General features: G+C 45.2%; 2 protein-coding genes across 2 annotated transcripts in view; one reads left to right on the forward strand and one right to left on the reverse strand.

Moving 5' to 3' along the window:
- Positions 1 to 21886, forward strand: part of LOC116983965 (PARP1 binding protein) — a 47216-nt gene that overhangs the window by 7171 nt on the left and 18159 nt on the right. The window lies entirely within an intron of this gene.
- On the reverse strand, positions 1186 to 21816 carry nup37 (nucleoporin 37). Its single transcript, XM_033037935.1, has 9 exons — positions 21485 to 21816; positions 20530 to 20654; positions 14878 to 14950; positions 14228 to 14322; positions 7841 to 7931; positions 6538 to 6719; positions 4368 to 4418; positions 1806 to 1899; positions 1186 to 1445 (listed from the first exon to the last, which is right to left on the reverse strand). Exons 1-9 carry the CDS (start codon positions 21650 to 21652, stop codon positions 1332 to 1334), a joined length of 993 nt encoding a protein of 330 aa, XP_032893826.1. The 5' UTR covers positions 21653 to 21816; the 3' UTR covers positions 1186 to 1331.

The following is a 21886-nucleotide window of genomic DNA, read 5'->3' on the forward strand; positions in this document are numbered from 1 at the left end:
AATATTTACTGCTCACTGAGGGTTACTAAAATAGATTATCTGGCTCTCTGTCATAGCTGTGTGGGTGCTTGCTATATGTGCATTAGCCTTGTTTATCTTACATCTGTAACTGCACTGTAAAACTTTCCTTTTTCTAATGCCACCAAGAGTCTTCAAGATTTTGAAGGAGCCATTGCTAATGAGGCTCTTAACTCTCAATCCTGGATTCACTAATGATTTTTATAAATGGCAAAACTGACTGATTCCAATATGCTATTTGTTTAAGAAGGAACTGCAGATGCTGGAACAATCGAAGGTAGACAAAATGCTGGAGAAGAAAATCAGTGGGTGAAGCAGCATCTATGGAGCGAAGGAATGGGTGATTTTTTGGGTCGAGATCCTTCTTCAGACCCGAAACGTCACCCATTCCTTCGCTCCATAGATGCTACCTCACTCGCTGAGTTACTCCAGTATTTTTGTCTACCTCCAATATGCCATTTAATATGATCTGAAGAGAGCTCAGTGAAGTTACAACAGAGGGGGATGTTGAGATATCTAGCACATCAATTCTGCTCTTCTTCACCTAGTTTCCTTGAGAGGGTGCTAATGGGAACTTAAGATACACACAAAAAGCTGGGTCAGGCAGCATTACTGGAGAAAACGAATAGGTGACGTTTCAGGTCAAGACCCTTCTTCGGACTGAGAGTCAGGGGAAAGGGCAACAAGATAGATGGTGATATAGAGAAACATAGAACAAATGAATAAAAAATATACCAAAAAAATAACAATGATCAAGGAAATGGTCCTTTGTTGGCTGTGCGCTAGGTGATAACGAGTTAGTCATAGAATCATTCAGCACAGAAATAGGTTGTTCAAACCAACTTGCACATGCCAAGATGCCCCATCAAAACTAGTCTCACCTGCCCGAGAGTTTGGCTCATATCCCTCTAGATCTTTCCTATCCATGTATCCATCCAAATGTCTTTTGGTCAAATGTCCAAAGGTCCAGCTTAGATTGGGCATCTTGATTGAGTTGTGCTGCAGAAATTGTTTCCATGCTGTATGACCCTGAATCAGGTCTCATCAGGTTTGGGTTGAGGATCAGACTGTGTCCCTGCGTGACACTGTTTCTGGGCTCTCGTGAACACCCTAGGACGTGTCACTACATTAAAGGTACGATACAGATACAAGTTATACACATGAGAATCAAAATGAACAAATCTTTAATGTTGAGCTCGAGGCCCTCTCAGATGAAGTGATCATGATGCTTTGGTCCAGGGACCACAGGTACAGTAGTGAAGCCAACACTTAAAATGTTCGATAGTGCAACCAAGCAGTTAAGGGGAACTTCTCTACATTTCCGTCATCCAAAATAAAACCTTGCGATCGCCGCCAACAGCACATAACGGGAGTGTCCGGTGCCAGCTCAAGCCTGAAGCCACGGGAGCAGAGCCGACCATGATAGCCTGTCAAGGGAAGAGAGGTTTGTTAACCGGGTCACTACACCCATACCGCAGCCTGCCTGCACCCAACTCATCACAACCCACACAGTCGATGGGGTACTCACCTGGTGCCCAGGCCTATGCTCAACTGATGGTTTAGTTTATTGTCTAATCTACAACATTTTGTGTAATCAAATAAGATAGGTGAAACAAGGACTCGCAGGGCAAGATCGAACGGGTAGAGCGGCCCAAGCAATGTATTGTACACCTGCAACATGTCAATATGAACTATTTGGTGAATGCTTCAGTGATTTCCGAATTCTACTTTCTCCTGCCTTTGCCTCGGGGCCTCACATTAGTTTTGTTTTCTGAATCCAAGCTTACCTGCGGATGACCCAAGTGATGTACAAGCAGTTGACTGTTCATCTTGCCCGGGTAGCCAGTTGTTGCAAAGAGATTTTCATTAGCTTTTGACCACCTGGAAAACCAAAGAGGAAGAATTGTAATTATATGAAAAAAAGTTGGCAAATCACCTTTTAATTTTCAGTGCAATGAATAGGTAATGCAAAAATACACTATTCAAATAGGAACTTTCAACATTAAATGCTTGGAGGAAGGAGGATTGAAATCCAGGTAACTGGAGTTATGAGGCAGCTGCACTACCTGCAGTCACACCCTGAACAAGGAAAGATCCTCAGATGGCACAGTGGCACAACTGGTAGAGCTGCTGCCACACAGTGCCAGAGATCCAGGTTCGATCATGACCTTGGGTACTGTTTGTGTGGAGTTTGCACAATGATGTGGGGGCTCATCCAATAAGGCACAGATTTCCTCCCACGTCCCAAAGACGGCGGGCTTGAAGGTTAATTGGCCTCCGAATTGCCCCTGGTGTGTAGGGAGTGGATGTGAAAGTGGGATAACATAGCACTAGTGTGAACATGTGATCGATGGTGTGCATGGACATGGTGGGACGAAGGGCCAGTTTCCATGCTGTATCTAAAAAACAAAATTTGAAAAATCCTCATGGGGTCCATTTTCATTGTCAACGGGGGAGAATGAAGGAAGATTTAACTGAGGTGTATAAAGTTATAAGAACCCCACGTTCCAATGAGAATAAACCCAATCTCCAAATAACTACAGCCCTCCATTCCAGGGCAACATCCTGGTGAATCATATCTGCACTGTCTCTATTGCTACAACTCCATTCCCATAGTGAGGCGAGCAGAACTGTATACAATGCTCCAAAAGCAGCTTGACCAATGTTTTGTACAACTGCAACATGTGTGGGAGAAACACGGGTAAATGTGACAATTTTAAAAGGGGCATCTTGGTTGGCATGGATAAGTTGGGCTTGTGTCAGTGCTGTATGGGTCTAAGTCTAGTAAGGATGAAACGAGTGGGACAATTTCTCTGAGCAGAGGCCAGAAACTGGGTGGGGGAGAGGGGGCACAGAATTAAGTTATTGAAGAATGTGAGAGGGGCCAAGGAAAAATATTTTTATCCACAGTACTGGGGATCTGGAATTCTCTGGCAGAAACCCCTAACACATAAAAAAGGTACACCAATGTCAATGAAGATTACAGACCGAGGTCAGGGAAAGGGCATTATGTTGAAAATAGCTTAGCCCATCGCAGAAACTAGATTCCCCAGCATCAACTCCATCTACACTTCACGCTTGGGAAAGCAGCCACTATAATCAAGGACCATTTACCTCTCCTCTCTCCTGTCAGGATAAAGACTCAAAAGCCTGAAAACACTTGGCACCAGATTCAAGAACAGCTGTTATCAGACTACTGAATGGTCCTCCCAACAGCCAGGATGCAGTCCTTGTTCTTCCAACCATTAGAATCCTTTAGATTAATGGTGATGTTCGTCTATCAAATCAGTTCCATAACTGGAATTTAAACTACAAATTGAGAATCTGAAGTACATTTGATAGTCGGGAGGGTACAACAACAACATACTCCCTTCCCCAGCGGCATTAGGGAACCAGCTGGGCTTCAGTGGTTTTAAGATACCGATATTTAATACTAATATCAGCAGCCCTAGCCCCATGTGGGAAGTGTCCCACCCTTGTGCTATTTCACAGGGACCTTCCCAACAACCAAAAGGTTCTTGAACATTGCACAACACCAACCTCAGCAAAGGGCGGCATGGTGGCACAGCGGTAGTTGCTGCCGTACAGCGCCCGAGACCAATGTTCGATCCTGATCACGGGTGCTGTCTGTACGGAGTTTGTACATTCTCCTCATGACCGGGTAGATTTTCACCAGGTGCTCCGGTTTCCTCCCACACTCCAAAAATGTATTGGTTTGTAGGTTCATTGGCATAAATGCAAAAATGTCCTTAGTGTGTAGTGTTTAAGAAGGAACTGCAGATGCTGGAAAAATCGAAGGTAGACAAAAATGCTGGAGAAACTCAGCGGGTGAGGCAGCATCCATGGAGCGAAGGAATAGGTGAAGTTTCGGGTCGAGACCCTTCTTCAGACCCTTAGAGTGTAGGATAGTTTTAGTGTATGGGGAGATCGGTCAGCAAAGACTCGGTGGGTCAAAGGGCCTGTTTCCACGCTGTATCTACAAATTCTAAAACTATGTTCTTCTATGGACTGTACTTTTGGTTGCACAACATACTTTGGTTTTCGTACTATTATGATTTACCCAGTATCATGGTTTCTAATTTGTTGTATTATTGATTATTATCGATTAGTACGGGTGTCAGTGGTTATGGCACGAAGGCAGGAGATGGGGTTGAGAGGGAAAGATAGATCAACCATGATTGAATGGCGGAGTAGACTTGATGGGCCAAATGGCTCAATTGTGCTCCTATATCTTAACCATATATTTATTTGTGAGTTATTGCATTATTGGTCTGTTAAGATTCACATGTAGGAATTTCATTGTTCCATTAAATACTCTTGACTATATCAGTAAATACATTCCATCTTACCGAAATCTCTGGGCTCCATCCAAGTGTGATGGTCTCTTCTCCTGGGGATAACTGTGGGCGAGAGACAGAAAAATCACAACTAATAAAATTCAGTTCATACACGCAGGTCTTGATATTTATTCAGATCTAATGAAGGGAACACAGATTAGATTTTCTGGATGGGAAGCTTGGAAGCCATATATTTCAGGAATTAACACATCCCAGTAATCAGACTGTTCACCTGACCACCACATTACCAGCAAGTGAGTAAATTTGTTGCTGCAGATGTCAGCATCTGCATTCTCTCATGCTTTTAGCCCTTTATGTTTTCAATTACTTTTCAGCCTTCACTACTAAAACTACTTTTATCATTCCCGATAGATGAGAGCTCAGTATTTTGCATCTTCTCTATATCCCCAATATAATGTGGAGACAAAAGCAGGCAGGAAATTCTCCAGATGCAAGGAACTGCAGATGTTGGTTTACAAAAAAAAGACACAAAGTGCCGGAGTAACTCAGCCACTCAGGCAGCAGGTCAACCAGGTACAGTCAGAACCCTTTTACCAGGATGGAAATGCCAAAGACTAGAGGGCATAGCTTCAAGGTGAGAGGGGCAAAGTTTAAAGGCGATGTGCAGGGCAAGTTATTGGCACAGAGAGTGGCGCGTGCCTGGAACGAACTGCCTGGGGTGGTGTTGGAGGCAGATACAAATGTGGCATTTAAGAGGCTTTTAGATAGTTCTGTGTGAGCCACCTCCCTCCCCGAATCCTGGAATAGATAAGGTAAATACACAGATTTTTTTTACCAGAGTAGGGGAATCAAGAACCAGAGGACATAAGGTGAGGGGGAGTGATTTAATTGGAACGTGAGGGGCAACTTTTTCCACCACAAAGGGTGGTAGGCATATGGAGTGAACTGCTGAAGGCAGGTATTATCACAATGTTTAAGAAACATTTGGATAAGTACATGTTTAGGATAGGTACTTGTCCGGATAGGTTTAGAGGGATACTGATAATAATTATGATGCAAACACAGGCAGGTGGGACTAGTGTAGAGGGGGAATGTTGGTTGCAGGACCTGTTTCCACCAAAGATCTCATAGCGAGCAAGATAGTGCACTAAACGAAAAAGACGTAGTTCGGTCATGGGCAGATTCATGGGTAATCTTCGGCCCCATTTCCGTAACCGGCTTCCGTCTCCGCCATCTTTGTCCGCCATAGCGGAGCAAAGATACTAGTACGGAGACGGAAGCCGGTTACGGAAACATCCTCGTAAAAATCAAACGTCTTTGGTAAAAATCTTTTCCTCACTTTCTCTCTGCCCTGTTAAAGAGACTCACTGATGGGAGGAAAGAGGGCGGGCATGAGATCCGAAGCTGGGCTCACTCGGTCGGTCGGTGCAAGCCTCAGCCCCTCACTCTCGCTCACTCCGCATTTCTATAATAAATAAACAACCAATTTTCAAAAGGCACAGCAGAGACAGGGAGAGGGAAGCGTGGATTGGAAAGGTCTCCCCTTTTACACTGCCGTGTGGGCACAGCCTCTTTGCCCTCAGTGCCCCCTCCACCCTTGCACAGTCCGATCCCAATCCCGGGGCTTTGAATCCAAAACATCAAAAAAGAAAATTAACAGATTTATAATTTATTAACATATTAATCATTAACAAAAAATAACAGAATTATGAATCTAACACTATATCACACACACAAACTGTTCCCCCGTAACGTTGATTACACTGCGAGAGGGATATACAAAGTCGAGTTACTGAAATGGACGACGAAAAGGCCGACGTTCCGCTCCGTTGCCTACTACACGTCAGCCCATTGGTTTTAGCAGGAGTGCACTATTTTGCTTGCTATAGGGTCTTTGGTTTCCACCACATAAATCTCTATGACTCTAACCTCGATGAAAGCCAACGGCCGTGTACGCCAACTGCCAAAGGAGATGAGGAGGAATTTATTTAGCCAGAGTGTGGTAAATCTGTGGAATTCATTGTCACAGAAGGCTCTGGAGGCCGTCAATGGATATTTTTACGGCAGAGATTGACAGGTTCTCGATTAGTATCGATGTCAGGGGTTATGGGGAGGAAGCAGGAGAATGGGGTTGAGAGGAAAAGATAAATCAACCACGATTGAATGGCCGAGTAGACTTGATGGGCCAAATGGCTGAATTCTACTCCTATAACTTATGTACCTGGAGCGGGTGATGTCCCAGATCAACCAGTCATTGCCCGCCACCGCACCAACTTTGATGGTGTTGCCCAGGCACCAGTCGGCCGACATCAATGGCATCTGGCCACAGTCCACAGACAGGATAGCCTGCAGAGTAACCAGGTCGTAAAAGCGGATGATCCCATTCTTCTCCGCCACCATCAGCTGCAAGAAACGAGAGAAGAGTCAGTATCCCAAACCGCAATGGGCTGAATGGCCTCCTCCTGTCCCCTTTAGTGAGGAACAGGTGGTCAAATCGATTCTATGAACATCAGTGGAGGGAATGGACAGATGACGTTTCAGGTGAGACCACACCAGGAGTATTGTGCGCAGTTTTGTTCCCCTAATTTGAGGAAGGACATTCTTGTTATTGAGGGAGTGCAGCGTAGGTTTACAAGGTTAATTCCCGGGATGGCGGGACTGTCATATGTTGAGAGAATGAAGCAGCTGGGCTTGTACATTCTGGTGTTAAGAAGGATGAGTGGGCATCTCATTGAAACCTTTAAGATTGTTAAGGGCTTGGACACACTAGAGGCAGGAAACATGTTCCCGATGTTGGGGGAATCCAGAACCAGGGGCCACAGTTTAAGAATAAGGAGTAAGCCATTTACAACGGAGACGAGGAAACACTTTTTCTCACAGAGAGTGGTGAGTCTGTGGAATTCTCTGCCTCAGAGGACAGTGAAGGCAGGTTCTCTGGATGCTTTCAAGAGAGAGCTAGATAGGGCTCTTAAAAATAGCAGAGTCAGGGGATATGGGGAGAAGGCAGGAACGGGGTACTGATTGGGGATGATCAGCCATGATCACATTGAATGGCTGTGCTGGCTCGAAGGGCCAAATGGCCTACTCCTGCACCTATTGTCTATTGTCTAGGTCAGATCCCTTCAGACCAGAACTGACCTGTTACTTATCTTCCCTCCACAGACACAGCCTGACCCGCTGAGTTCCTCCAGTAGTTTGTGTTTTGCTCAATATTTCAGAAGTCCTTGCACATGACAAGCCAAAACCAATTTGTTCGTAGTCCCTGTTCAACATCCATTAAAGACAATGCAGGGTTTAGACTATAAAAACTGGTCCCAATTCAGGGCCTTCACTGGTGTAAAAGAAAATAACTTTTTTTAAATTAAAGGCCATCAAGTCTGTTTTCTTCCCCCAGTTATTATTGGCAGTAAATGAAAACATTCCAGCCCTAGATCTGCCCTGCTGCTCCAGTGCTCCCAGCTTGTGGTTCAAGTCTCCCACAGACACAAACAACATAGGATTTAGAAAAAAAATTACAAGTGAACCTTGAACACGTCCTCAGGATGCCAACACAAGCTCATTCCCGGAGAGTGAAGCAGAAACGAAGTCTTTTGATTTCCATCGAGGTCCCAGATACTGAAACACATTTAATCACAATGTATTCATTTATGAGCAATAGCTATACAGCTTAGCTTATAGACGTGCTTCACGAATACTCAAAGATACATAATTGAGTCATGCAGCCCTGAAACAAGCCCTTTTACCCATAGTCCACATCACCTTTACCCAGGTCCACATCAACCATTAAGCACCCGTTTGCGCACTCTTTGCTCTCCAAGTTTCTCAAATCCTCCACAGATTTGACAGCTCACTCAGGGTAAGTTGATGGTTGATGTAAGTTACAGCGGCCTATCATCCCACCGACCCGCATGTCTTTGGGATGTGGAAGGAAACTGGAGCGCCTAGAAACCTAAGCAATTGCAAGGAGACTTTGTCATGTGCAGCGAGGTACAGGAACAATGAAAATCTTTTGTTTAGAGATACAGCATGGAAGCTGGTCCTTCGGCCAACCGAGTCTACGCCGACCATCGATCCGTACAAACTTGTTCCATGTCATCCCACATCCTGATTCCTCAAAAGGTACGTCCTTTTATTCTGAGGCTGCCCCCTCTGGTCCTGGACACTCCCACTGCTGAAAACATCCTCTCCACATTCACTCTAAGCCTTTCATATCTAATAGGTTTCAATGAGATCCCCCCCCCCATCCTTCTAAACTCCAGTGAGTACTGGTCCAGAGCCATGAAAACCTCCACATACATTAATCCAATCATTCCAGGGATCATTCTCGTAAACCTCTCAGGCCTCTCCAAAACCAGCTCATCCTTCCTCAGATATGTAGCCCAAAACTGTTCACAATATTCCAAATGTGACCTCCCCAGCGTCTTATAAAGCCTCAGCATTACATCCTTGCTTCTATATTTTTTTTAAAGGGTCTTAGTTTATGGTAGGTAACAGAAAGTTACAATTCAGAAACTATAGGATTTTAATTAGGCTACACATACAGAGTATTGTGTGCAGTTCTGGTTGCCCCATTACAGGAAAGTTGTGAAAACTTTGGAGAGGGTGCAGAGGAGGTTTATCAGAATGTTGCCTGGATTACAGGGTTTCAGCTACAGGGAGAGGTTGGATAGACTTGGACTGGAACGGAAAAGATTGAGGGGGAGACGATAGAAGTGTATGAACTTATGAGAGGCACAGATAGGGCAGAACCTTTTTCCCCCAGGGTGGAAATATCCAATACTAGAGGGCACAGCTATAAGATGAAAGGGGTAATGATAATGGAGTGTGCAGGATAAGTATTTATTAAAGAACCACAGAGACACAGGGGCTTGGAATGCGCTGCCAGGGATGGTGGTTGAGGCAGATACAATGGCGTTGATTAAGTGATTTCTGGATAGGCAAACGGATATGCATGGAATGGATCATGTGCAGGCAGATAAGAGTTGGTCTTGTGTCATGTTTGACACAAACATTGTGGGCCGAAGGGCCACTTCCTGTGCTATATCATACAGTTTGTTCTAGTTTACTGTCTCATCTTGAAGACAATATCTCTTCAGGTACCCTGAGCCCCTCATACCCTGATGTACCATAGCCCCGATACCCCGAGCCCTCAGCACTACATTGGGCAGAACAGTGGAGTAAGAGTGGAATCGCTGCCTCACAGGGCCAGAGATCCGGATGTGATCCTGACTACGGGTGCTGTCTGTACAGAGTTTGCACATTCTCCCTGTGACTGCATGCCTTTTTTCCGGGTGCTCCAGTTTCCTCCCACATTCCAAATATATGCAGGTGTGTAGGTTAATTGGCTTCTGTAAATTGTCCCTATTGCGTAGGATAGGACTATTGTACGGGTGACCGAAGGGCCCGTTTCCACACTGTATCTCTAAACTAAACTGGATAGATCCAACGCATGCTCCCAGCTCTGAAACGGGACCCGAGCCCACGATCTCCTGACCCAGAGGTGAGAAGGCCTCCCACTGGGCCCTGGCTGTGTGGCTGACAAGCCCCAGGTAGATGAAAGCAAGTTCATACAGCGGGATTCATCGAGGCCCAGCTGCACACAGCTGGGAGAGTGGAAACAAATTTCTCCTCCCCACTCCCCACGCAGATGTGTTTCATTAAACTTTCTCCAAGGTTACCTGGTCAACCAAGGTCAATCAGAGCAGAATTCTACACCACAAACCCAAACGTCTCGTTTTCACAATTGCAAAACGATCAGATTAAACGGTTGGGGCGGGGAAGCAAGGGAGGGAGACAGAGCAATCCACACCCTTCTTGGAACCGAGTGGAAGGAAGGAAATGTAATTTATATATATTTGTTAAAATCGGCTTCAGCTGTTGGCAAATGAAGAAAGAGGCAAGGAGGTACTAGAATCACTCCATCCATCTGCAGCTATCTTTCAGCAGCTAAAATGTAGAAACTGCAGATGCTGGTTAATATACAAAAGGACACAAAGTGCTGGAGTAAATCAGCAGACATGCAGCATAGCTTTTCATTGCACCTTTTACAGGTGACAATAAAAAACTACAGCAAAATTATAATTTGTCTGATAGAGGCTCTTTGCCTGCAACATTAACTCAGTTTCTCTCTCCACTGATGCTGCATGACCTGCAGAGGTTATTTCCAGCACTGGCCATTTTATCTCAGGGTTTTAGCATCTGCGGTGTTCTGCATTCGTAACGGAATTTCCGGATCATTCACGCATGTTCAATATGTTAGATCTTTCACCTCAATGCCACTTTCTGCACTAATCCTATATAATGCTTCCCTTAACTTCCAACATATCAGTCACTATCTTGAATATATCCAGTGCTTGCAGAGTTTTCCCGGAGACTTTACTGGTCGGGATCCTTCTGCAGATTGCTGCCACCTTCTGCAGCTCTTCGGGAAGAACCCACCCTGAACACAGTGGCACATCACGGAGCCCAGGGGTTTCCCATCACCAGATGTTCGCCAGTGGCCACCCGTCTCCTTCGAGCAGCAATGCGATGGCCATTTCCCCGGGGAAGTGAAAGCATCGTCTTGCGAACTAACATTACATTGGGAAGAAAGTCCGAGTGAACCACTGCCAAAATTAGCTGGCTTCAGAGCAAGAAAAACAGGTCAGGAAAAGGCTGAGCGTACTCGAGGCAGCTGCAGCAACCAGGAGGAAGGATGCTGTCGGATCTATACGCCTCCTTAGGGCGGGAGATCCCAGGTTGCTGCACGCCCAGAGAATAGTTCGTTGGAAGATGAAGCCGCCAATTATTTGCAGAACGAGATCACAGAGCGATTTGGCCAAGGCTGCAGGGAGAGCGTTCCATCAGGAGATCTCTCGACTCTTCTGCACTGTCCGGGGATCATTTACACCCACCCAAACAGATGGCTCCATGATTTTTTTTAAATGTTAAAAAAAAAAGAAAAAAAAGTTTTGACTGTTTAACAACACAAAAATAGTTTGACAACACTGACATTATTGGATTTCTGTTCAATTCATTGCTGTTACTCTTCCAGGAGTTTCCACTTGTTCTGATACAGGCTCTTTGCTTGAAATATTCACTCAGTTTCCCCCCCCCCCCCCCCCACTGATGCTGCCTGGGCACAGCAGTGCAGCGGGGAGAGTTGCTGCCTCACGGCGCCAGAGACCCGGGTTCAATTGTCCCCGTTACCGCGTAGGTTTCCTCCGGGTGCTCTGGTTTCCTCCCACATCCCAAAGACGTGCAGGTTTGTAGGTTAATTGGCCTCTGTGAAATTGCCCCTAGTGTGTAGGGAATGGATGAGAAAGTTTGAGAACATACAACCGGCATGAATGGGTGATCGACGGTCAGCATGGACTTGGTGGGCCGAAGGGCCTGTTACCATGCTGTATCTCTAATCATGGATGAACTCAAATAATCCCATCCCCACCCCCAACCCACCCCACCCCCCACAACCTACTCTGCTACCCAGATGAATATGATCTGCAAACCTGGATGAAGTAGGAGATGTTACTCATGGATTGATCCACCAGAGAACAAGCTCTACGACCCACTGAATCCGTGCTGACCTACAATCATCCATTTATACTGATTTTTCTCCAGTGCTATTTTATTTAATTTAGTTTAGAGATACAGCACACAAACAGGCCTTTCAGCCTACCGAGTCTGGGCCTGACCAGCGATCTCTGTACATTGGCTCCCTCAGAGGGCCAATTTTACCGGCCAAATAACCTACAAACCTGTACATCTTTGGAGTGTGGAGGGACACTGGAGCACCCGGAGACAGTTCACACAGTCACAGGGTAAACGTTTAAAATCCGTACAGACAGCACCCGCGTTCAGGATCAAACCCGGGTCTCTGGCGATGTAAGGCAGCAACTCTACCACTGTGCCGCCGTAATTTCACCCCGGATTCTCATTAACCTTTCAAATTTTCTCATTCTCCACCAACCCAAAAGACATAGGAGCAGAATTAGGTCATTCGGCCCATCAAGGCTCTGCCATTCAATCATGGCCGATTTAATTTTCTCCTCTCAATCTCATTCTCCTACCTCGATAAGTTTTTTTGCCTTCCATCACAGCGAGGAGGAGATGCGCTGTGATGGATGTCTGTGTAAATTGTGTTGTGTCTTGGGTCTTTTTTTCTTGTGTGTATGACTGCAGAAACAACATTTCATTTGAGCCTCTATGAGGTTCAAGCGACAAATAAATTGTATTGTGTATTGTGTAACCTTTGACGCACTTACTAGCGAAAAAACTATCAATCTTTGCTGTAAAAATACTCATTGACGCCTCCACGTCCATCTGTGGCAATGAATTCCAAGATTCATCACCTTCTGGCTAAAGAAATTCTTCCTCATCTCCATTCAGGTGTCCTTTTATTCCGAGGCTGCCCCCACTGGTCCTAAACTCTCCCACTACTAGAAGCATCCTCTTCAATCCACTCTATCTAGACCTTTCACACGTTGTGCATCTGTACGCATTTGGTAAAGAGGATACCACCATGGTCCTGGGACGAGCATGCAAACTCCACAATGACATCGCTAAAAGTCTCTAGAGCTGTGAGACGGCTGCTCTACTAGCTTAGCCACCAAGCGATAAGGGAGATGGGGTTTTAGTTTATCTTTCATTCCCTCAATGAACAGCAAGCACGGTTTGCCGTTAAACCAGGAAAACAGAGCGAGTGCTGGTGCAGGAAGCAGCCGATTATTTTCACTCACTGCCTGATACAGGCAACTACCCGTGTCGAGTCTGGGTCTTGCCTCCAGCACCCTTGGCTTCCTGGCCAGCTCTTAACTTGCCGAGGCAGCAACCTAATCAAGTTTAACTTGGCAGCAGTTTATTTAACCTGGCAAGAGGAGGCAGAGAGGAAGAAAAATAAACAGCCAAGAGCAGAGTTTTCTTCTCTTGTATTTAACTGCAGCAAATATAAAAGCAATACTTTACCCCAAGTTTTTGTCTGTATCCCTGGTTAAGACTTAACATAGAACAGTACAGCACAGGAACAGGCCCTTCGGCTCAGAATGTCCAATGCCAAGTTGTACTAATCTCATCTGCCTGCATGTGATCCCTATCCATGTGCCCATCTGAAAGCCTCTTAAATGCTACTATCACCTCAACCACCACCCCTGACATGTTCCAGGCACCCACCACTCTCTGAGTTTTGCCCCACACATCTCCTTTAAACTTAGCCTCACTTGACAAAGGTATGCCCTCTACTCTTTGATACTTCTACCCTGCAAATAGGGTTCTGACTGTGTACCCTATCCATGCCTCTCAGAATTTTATGTACTTGTAATTTTCTTTTTAGTAATCATTTAGTTTCAATTTTATAATTTCTCCTTAATTAATTAATTAAAGCCCCTCAATATTGTATCTACTTCTATCAAGTTTCCCTTTAACCTGACCTGCAAGACAAAACAAACCAATTTTGCCCAACCTCCCCAATACTTTCTAACCCAGGCAGCATTCTAGTAAAATGGTTTCCATTCCACGATTGAAAAACATTAAATACTAGAGGGCGTAGCCTTAAGGAGAGAGGGGTAAAGTGTGAAGGAGATGTGCGGGAGAACTTTTGTTTTACACACAGCGGGTAATGGATGCCTGGAACATGCTGCCAGGGGTGATGCTGCACACAGATTCTTGGCATTTAATAGGCTTCTGGATAGGCATATGGATATGCAGGGAATGGAGGGATATGGATTAAGTGCAGATAGGTAAGAGACAGTCTTGGCATCATGTTTGGCACAGCATTGTGATTTAGTTTAGTTTATTGTACAGTGAAAAGCTTTTGTTGCGTGCTAACTAGTCGGCGGAAAGACTATACATGTAGGCCGAAGGGCCTGTTGTTGTGTTGTACACTATATTCCAGGATCCAAAACCTAAACCACGCTGCGATCCCAAGGTCGACCTACCGACACGTGTGATCATCGCTCACAGACGCAATCTGTTTCCCGTTGATGGGCTCGAATACCAGATCGTTAATGTAGTCCGTGTGGCCCTCAATCACCTGCAGGGAATCATAAGCAAGGAAGCTTCAGTTCAAACAACTGCCTTTTTTCCAACTCAGCTGCTTCATATCACGTTTCATTGACATTTTTGCACTTGGAAATGACTGACATAGAAAGTTCATCTCAGTCCATGAGTTGAGTGTAGGGGAGATTGCAAAATGATCTCCGCCATGTACTCTAAGGCAATAAACAAAACATATTTGAACAATGCTGTCAATTTAGCAGCAGATCGTAATGAGTGACATTGAAAAAAGGAATACATACACCAAACTAAGAGTTTCTTGAGGAAGGAATTGCAGACTCCGAGAACGCTTCAGGAAATTTGTTGGAATAGCACCCGGGAGGATTTCAGCTGCACAGAGACGGAGGAGCCAAAAATGTTGTCGTAGTGGAGTTTAAACTGAGAGCTTCGAACATGAAGGGGCGTGATAAAGCGTTCCATAAGGAGAGATTGGACAGAATGGGTTTGTTTTCCATGCAGCAGAAGACCACTAAATAGCCTTTAAAGTGTAATCACAGCAAGGATACAGGAAATAAAATAACGAGTAACCCACCTGCCATGTGGTATTGTCTCTGAGGTCAGATGATAGCAATCGCAACTTCCTGTCTGCATCTGCTGTGCATAGCCTGTGAGGATCGAAGAAAATTCTGTTAAACATAGAAGAAACACTCAAATCACTGGTCTAATGGCTTTTGACTATCACTCTCTTTGTATTTCACGGTGAGATACAGCACGGAAACAGGCCCTTCAGCCCACCCACGCCAACCATCGACCACCCATTTTCATTGATTCCGTTTATCAGAGACAAAGATGTGCAGCACAGAAACTGGTCCCTTGGCAAACACCAACCAAGTTGACATAATGGCTAGTCCTATTTGCTTGTATTTGGCCTATGTCCTTCTAAGCCCATTCTATCCACAGATCTGTCCAAATGTCTTTTAAAAATTATAATTGTATTAGCTTCTCCAGCTTCCTCTGGCAGCTCATTCCAGATATGGACTAACCTCAGAGTGTAAACGTTGCCCTGAGGTCCCTCTTAAATCTAGCTGGAATATAGCTTGGCAAAGTGTGGAGTCATGCATTTTGGTAGTCAGAATAAAGAGGTAGATTGTTTTCTAAATGGGGAGAGAATTCAGAAATCGGAGGTGCAAAGGGACTTATGAGTGCTGGTGCAGGATTCCTAAAATGTTAATCTGCAAGTCGAATTGGTAGTAAAGAAACCAAACGCAATACTAGGATTTATTTCAAGCGAGCTTGTGTACAAAAACAGGGTTGTAATGATAAGGCTCTATAAAGCACTGGTCAGATCACATTTGGAATATTGTGAGCACCATATCTCAGGAAGGATGTGCTGGTTCTGGAGAGGTTCAGAGGAGGTTTAAAAGAATGATCCCAGGAATGACATATGATGAGCTTTTGACGGCACTGGGCCTGTACTCGCTGGAGTTTAGGACCTCATTGAAACGTACAGAATAATAAAAGCTTGGAGAGAGTCGATGTGGGGAGGATGTTTCCACTAGTGGGAGAGTCTCGGACTAGAGGTCATAGCCTCAGAATTAAAGGACATTCTTTTAGGAAGGAGATGAGGAATTTCTTTAGTCAGAAGGTGGTGAATCTGTGGAATTCTTTGCCACAGAAGGCTGTGGAGGCCAAGTCAGTGGATATATTTAAGGCAGCGATAGATAGATTCTTGATTAGTATGGGTGTCAAAGGTTATGGGGAGATGGCAGGAGAAGGGGGTTAGGAGGGAGAGATAGATCAGCCATGATAGAATGGCAGAGTAGTCTTGATGGGCCGAATGGCCTAATTCTGCTCCTATCACTTATGGTCATATGATTATGATCTCTCCCCTCTCACTTTAAGCCTGCGCCCTCTAGTTTTAGAATCTTCTACCCTGCGAAAAAAACTGATCGTTCACTTTTACCATGCCCCTCATTATCTTTATATCACAGTAAGAAACCCTTCCCAATGAAAGTGCGAGGGCCAAAGGCCATCTTCACCACACTGTTCACCTGAGTCGCCCAAACAAATAAAGAGCAACAATTTGCTAAGACTTCATCAGCAAATGATGAACCCTCACCACCATCTTCTCGATTTACAACTGCAGTTGGGAAACAGCAACATTTGCAATGTAGGAGGTGAGATGCCAATAGGTGCATGGTCAAGGCCACAAACCGGATGTGATAGTGACCAAGCCATCTGCTTTGATGATATTGATTATTCATAATCATACAACATGCAAACTGGCCCAATTTGCTCCTGCCAACTAAGATATCCCATCAACACTAGTCCCATGTTTGGCCCTTGTCCCTCTAAACCTTTCCTATCCATGTACCTGTCCAAATGTCTTTTAAATGTTGTTTTAGTACCTCCCTCAATTACCTCCTCTGGCAGCCTATTCCATATACTTACTGCCCTGTGTGGAATAGATGCCCCTCAACTTTAAATCTTTCAATTAAATCTATGAATCTATTAAATCTGTTCCCTCACGTCTTAAACCAATGACTTCTGTTTCTTGATTCCCCTACCATGGCTAAATCTGGTGCTCTGGAATTAGATGATAGTCGTACAGTCGTTGCCTCCAGTGCCGGAGAACGGGTTCAATCCTGACCTTGAGTGCTGTCTGTGTGGAGTTTGCACATTCCCATGGGTTTCCTCCGGATGCTCTGGTTTCCTCCCACATCTCAAAGATGGTTTGTGCTAGTAGGTTGATTGACCTCTATAAATTGTGCGTGTAGGTGCTTGGGGCTCATAATCTGGGAGTAGTTGATGAAAATGTGTGCAGAAATAAAAACTAAAATGCTATTAATGGAGGATTAGTGCAAATGAATGCTTAATTGTTGGCAGGGCATCTTTATGATGGCACAGTAGCGCAGCAGGTAGGCCGCCACCTCACAGTGCTAGACCCTTTGGTTTGAATCTGACTATGGGCTGTCTATATGGTGTTTGCACATTCGCCCTGTGTGGGTATTCCAGTTTCCTCCCACATCCCAAAGACGTGCGATTAATTGGCCTCTGTAAATTCCCCCAACAGTGTAGATGGGAAAGTGGAATAACATAGAACTAATACGAGCATGTGATCAACGGGCTGAAGGGCCTGTTTCCATGCTGTATCTCTAAACTAGACTTTACCATACAAACTGAAGCTTTGAAATGGTCATGATAACCTTCAAAGTCAAATTACTCCGACTGACCTCAGCTTGGATCTATTTCAAAACAATTAAACAAATGTCAAATAAAAATATTTTTTTAACCAAAGGGACTTATGTACATTTTGCAATAAATGCAGAAATCCTCCTAGGAAAATAACTCAATTGATTTATCATTTCCAGTACAACTTGTAAAGCTGAACAGAAAATGTAAATGGAAACAGGTCTCTGCTCTATTAACATCAAAGGTGGAGAAATTAATCCAAAATTCTGGGCAGAAACTCCAAAAACAAGAGTTGGAATTCCAGTGTAGATTTCATCCACTTTACAAAAGCTACAATACAAACATCTATGTAGCACACTCCCATTGCAGAGAGTTGTAGATGCAGCCCAGACTATATGCTATTCAAGGATCTATATTTTAGACATTTTTAAAAAGTCTGCACAATGGATTCATGAATAATCATAGTCAGAGTCAATAGACAAAATGTGCAGGAGTAGGCCATTCAGCCCTTCGAGCCAGCACCACCATTCAATGCGATCATGGCTCATCCCCAATCAGTATCCCGTTCCATCCTTCTCCCCATATCCCCTGACTCCACTATCTTTACTAGCCCTATCTAGCTCTCTCTTGAAAATATCCAGAGAACCGGCCTCCACTGCCTTCTGAGGCAGAGAATTCCACAGACTCACAACTCTCTGTGTGAAAAAGTGTTTCCTCGCCTTCGTTCTAAATGGCTTGCCCCTTATTCTTAAACTGTGGCCCCTGGTTCTGGACTCCAACATCGGGAACATGTTTCCTGCCTCTAGCGTGTCCAAACCCTTAATAATCTTATATGTTTTAATAAGATCCCCTCTCTTCCTTCTAAACTCCAGAGTATACAAGCCCAGCCGCTCCATTCTCTCAGCATATGACAGTCCCGCCATCCCAGGAATTAACCTTGTAAACCTACGCTGCACTCCCTCAATAGCAAGAATGTCCTTCCTCAAATTAGGGGACCAAAACTGCACACAATACTCCAGGTGTGGTCTCACTAGGGCCCTATACAACTGCAGAAGGACCTCTTTGCTCCTATACTCAACTCCTCTTGTTAGAAAGGCAATTGTGCCATTCGCTTTCTTCACTGCCTGCTGTACCTGCACGCTTACTTTAATTGACTGATGAACAAGGACCCCCCAGATCCCGTTGTACTTCCTCTTTTCCCAACTTGACACCATTTAGATAGTAAACTGCCTTCCTGTTTTTGCTACCAAAGTGAATAACTTCACATTTATCCACATTAAACTGCATCTGCCCACTCACCCAACCTGTCCAAATCACCCTGCATTCTCATAGCATTCTCCTCACAGTTCACACTGCCACCCAGCGTTGTGTCATCTGCAAATTTACTAATGTTACTTTGAATCCCTTCACCTAAATCATTAATGTATCTTGTAAATAGCTGCGGTCCCAGCACCGAGCCTTGCGGTACCCCACTAATCACTGCCTGCCATCTGTTAATCCCTACTCTTTGTTTCCTGTCTGCCAACCAATTTTCTATCCATGTCAGCACTCTACCCCCAATACCATGTGCCCTAATTTTGTCCACTAATCTCCTATGTGGGACCTTTCTGAAATGTCGAATACTTTCTGAAAGTCCAGGTACACTACATCCACTGGCTCTCCCTTGTCCATTTTCCTAGTTACATCCTCAAAAAATTCCAGAAGATTAGTCAAGCATGATTTCCATGCTGACTCAGACCGATCCTGTTACTGCTATCCAAATGTGCTGCTATTTCATCTTTTATAATTGACCAGCATCTTCCCCACCACCGATGTCAGGCTAACTGGTCTATAATTCCCTGTTTTCTCTCCCGCCTTTCTTAAAAAGTGGGATAACATTAGCTACCCTCCAATCCACAGGTACACAAAATTGCTGGGGAAACTCAGCGGGTGCAGCAGCATCTATGGAGCGAAGGAAATAGGCGACGTTTCGGGCCGAAACCCTTCTTCAGACTGATGGGGGGTGGGAGAAAGAAGGAAAAGGGGAGGAGGGGGAGGAGCCCGAGGGCGGGCGGATGGGAGGGTGGGAGGAGACAGCTAGAGGGTTAAGGAAGGGGAGGAGACAGCAAGGGCTAGCTCCAATCCACAGGAACTGATTCTGAATCTATAGAGCATTGGAAAATTATCACCAATGCGTCCACGATTTCGAGCCACTTCCTTAAGTAACCTGGGATGCAGACCATTAGGCCCTGGGGATTTATCAGCCTTCAGTCCCATCAGTCTACCCAACACCATTTCCTGCCTAATGCGGATTTCCTTCTGTTCCTCCATTACCACAGATCCTCTGGCCACTAGTATATCAGGAAGATTGTTTGTGTCCTCCTTAGTGAAGATGGATCCAAAGTACCTGTTCAACTCATCTGTCATTTCCTTGTTCCCCATAGTAAATTCACCCTTTTCAGTCTTCATGGGTCCAACTTTGGTCTTAACTATTTTTTTCCTCTTCACATACCTAAGGAAGCTTTTACTGACCTCATTTATAGTCTTGGCTAGCTTACCTTCGTACCTCATCTTTTCTCCCCGTATTGCCTTTTTAGTTATCTAGTTGCTCTTTAAACATTACCCAATCCTCTTGCTTCCCACTCATCTTTGCTAGATATACTTCTCTTTTATTTTTATACTGTCCTTGACGTCCCTTGTCAGCCATGATCGCCCCTTACTCCCCTTGGAATCTTTCTTCTTCTTTGGAATGAACTGATCCTGCACCTTCTGTATTATTCCCAGAAATACCTGCCATTGTTGTTCCACTGTGATCCCTGCTAGGGTAGCTTTCCAGTCACCTTTGGCCAGCTCCTCCCTCATGGCTCCATAGTTCCCTTTATTCAACTGTAACACTGACACCTCCAATTTACCCTTCTCCCTCTCCAATTGTAGATTAAACTTGACCATATTATGGTCACTACCTCCTACAGAACATAAACAGACTCTTCTGCCCAACTTGTCCATGCTGACCAAAATGTCCAACTAAGCTGGTCTCAATTGCCAGCACTCATAATCAATGATCCTTTCTTACTTTACCAGGTGTGTCACTGTGTCAACTGTAGTCTCTGGGCTCCAGGCAATAGCACATACACGCACTCCTCGGTGAAAGGTCTGTAGGGTCTTGTATTCCATGCCTTTGATGTCTGCATCTTCTTCCTAAAAGATCGTGGTGAAGAGATTGTGATTTTGATGAACCTCTCATGTGCTGGACAGACAGACGTTTGGTCTGCCAGTGATCAACGGGTGTGGAGGAGAGGCAGGGAGATCAGGCTGAATCCACACACAGATCAGCAGCGACCCTACTGAGAGGATGAGCCACCCGATGATCCCTGTGACTGAGACCGATGAAATGGGAGTAGCGTTGAAGGGCGTCTTGGTCAGCACAGATGAGTTGGTCTGAAGGGTCTGTTCTCTTCCCCCCCCACTTCACCAATAAACTCAGTGGGCCTGACAGCATCTCTGGAGAACATGGATAGGTGACGTTTTATGTCAGCTCCCTTCTTCAGACTTTATGTATAGATAACAACCAAGATATGCATTTAAAAGACGAATCACTGTCCAAAGGAGAACATCTGATCTGAATAAAGCGACAAGCAACTCTTTTGTCCTGACCCCAACCAACTTATCCCTGAAATTGTCAAATACCAGACAGCTTTGTGTGGGGGGGGGGGGTTAAAGGTAGTTTGCGTGAAAATAGTTGTCATACATGGAATGCATGCGCTACCAGGGGATGTATGATGCGCTACCAGGGGAAGTATTGGAAGCTAATAAGAGTCACTAAGTGAAACACGAACAGGGAGTGAATTGACCATGTTTAAAGTGGCATCATGGTCAGCACAGTGTTAGTGGATCGAACGGCCTTGTTGTGCTGTACTGTTCTATAGTCTAAACGCTGGAGATAGGATTCGCCTATGCAATTCTCGGGGTAGTATGGACATTAAGAGCCGAGTGGCCGACAAACAGCACCCACACCACTACCGGCTCACCTGGAAACGGCAGTTGCCCACCACCACGTAGTTGTCGCCCCCGTAGGCGATCAGGCTGTCGGCGCCACAGTTGTCGAACGGGCTGAACTCCACGACAATCACCGTCTCCTCGCTCGGCACCGAGTGTGTGGCGCTGCGGGCCGACGCATCCTTTTTCATCAGCAGCATGGCCGGGGCTCCAGAGACCCGAGGTCCGGGATTGGACTCGTGGGGCAGTCAGGGTCCGGAGGCCCAGCGCAAGGGTCTGGGGGTCGGGGCTGGAGTTGGAGGCCCGGCGCTGGCTTGAGTCCGGGGTAGGTGGTCGCCGCTGGTTCCTGGGACTGGGGTCCGGACAGTCGTTGTATTTCGTTGTCTCTGTATTGTACACTGACAATGACAATTAAAATTGAATCTGAAAATTGA

Source organism: Amblyraja radiata, chromosome 19 (genome assembly GCF_010909765.2).
Source record: "Amblyraja radiata isolate CabotCenter1 chromosome 19, sAmbRad1.1.pri, whole genome shotgun sequence".
Taxonomy (NCBI): Eukaryota; Metazoa; Chordata; class Chondrichthyes; order Rajiformes; family Rajidae; genus Amblyraja; species Amblyraja radiata.

Excerpts from the sequence above, each read along its gene's own strand:
- nup37 (XM_033037935.1), bottom strand. The coding sequence starts at position 21,652 with ATGCTGCTGATGAAAAAGGATGCGTCGGCCCGCAGCGCCACACACTCG. Across the intron at positions 20,655-21,484 it reads TGGGCAACTGCCGTTTCCAG|GAAGAAGATGCAGACATCAA; the intron begins GTGAGCCGGTAG and ends ACGATCTTTTAG. Across the intron at positions 4,419-6,537 it reads TGGGACATCACCCGCTCCAG|TTATCCCCAGGAGAAGAGAC; the intron begins GTACATAAGTTA and ends TCTCGCCCACAG.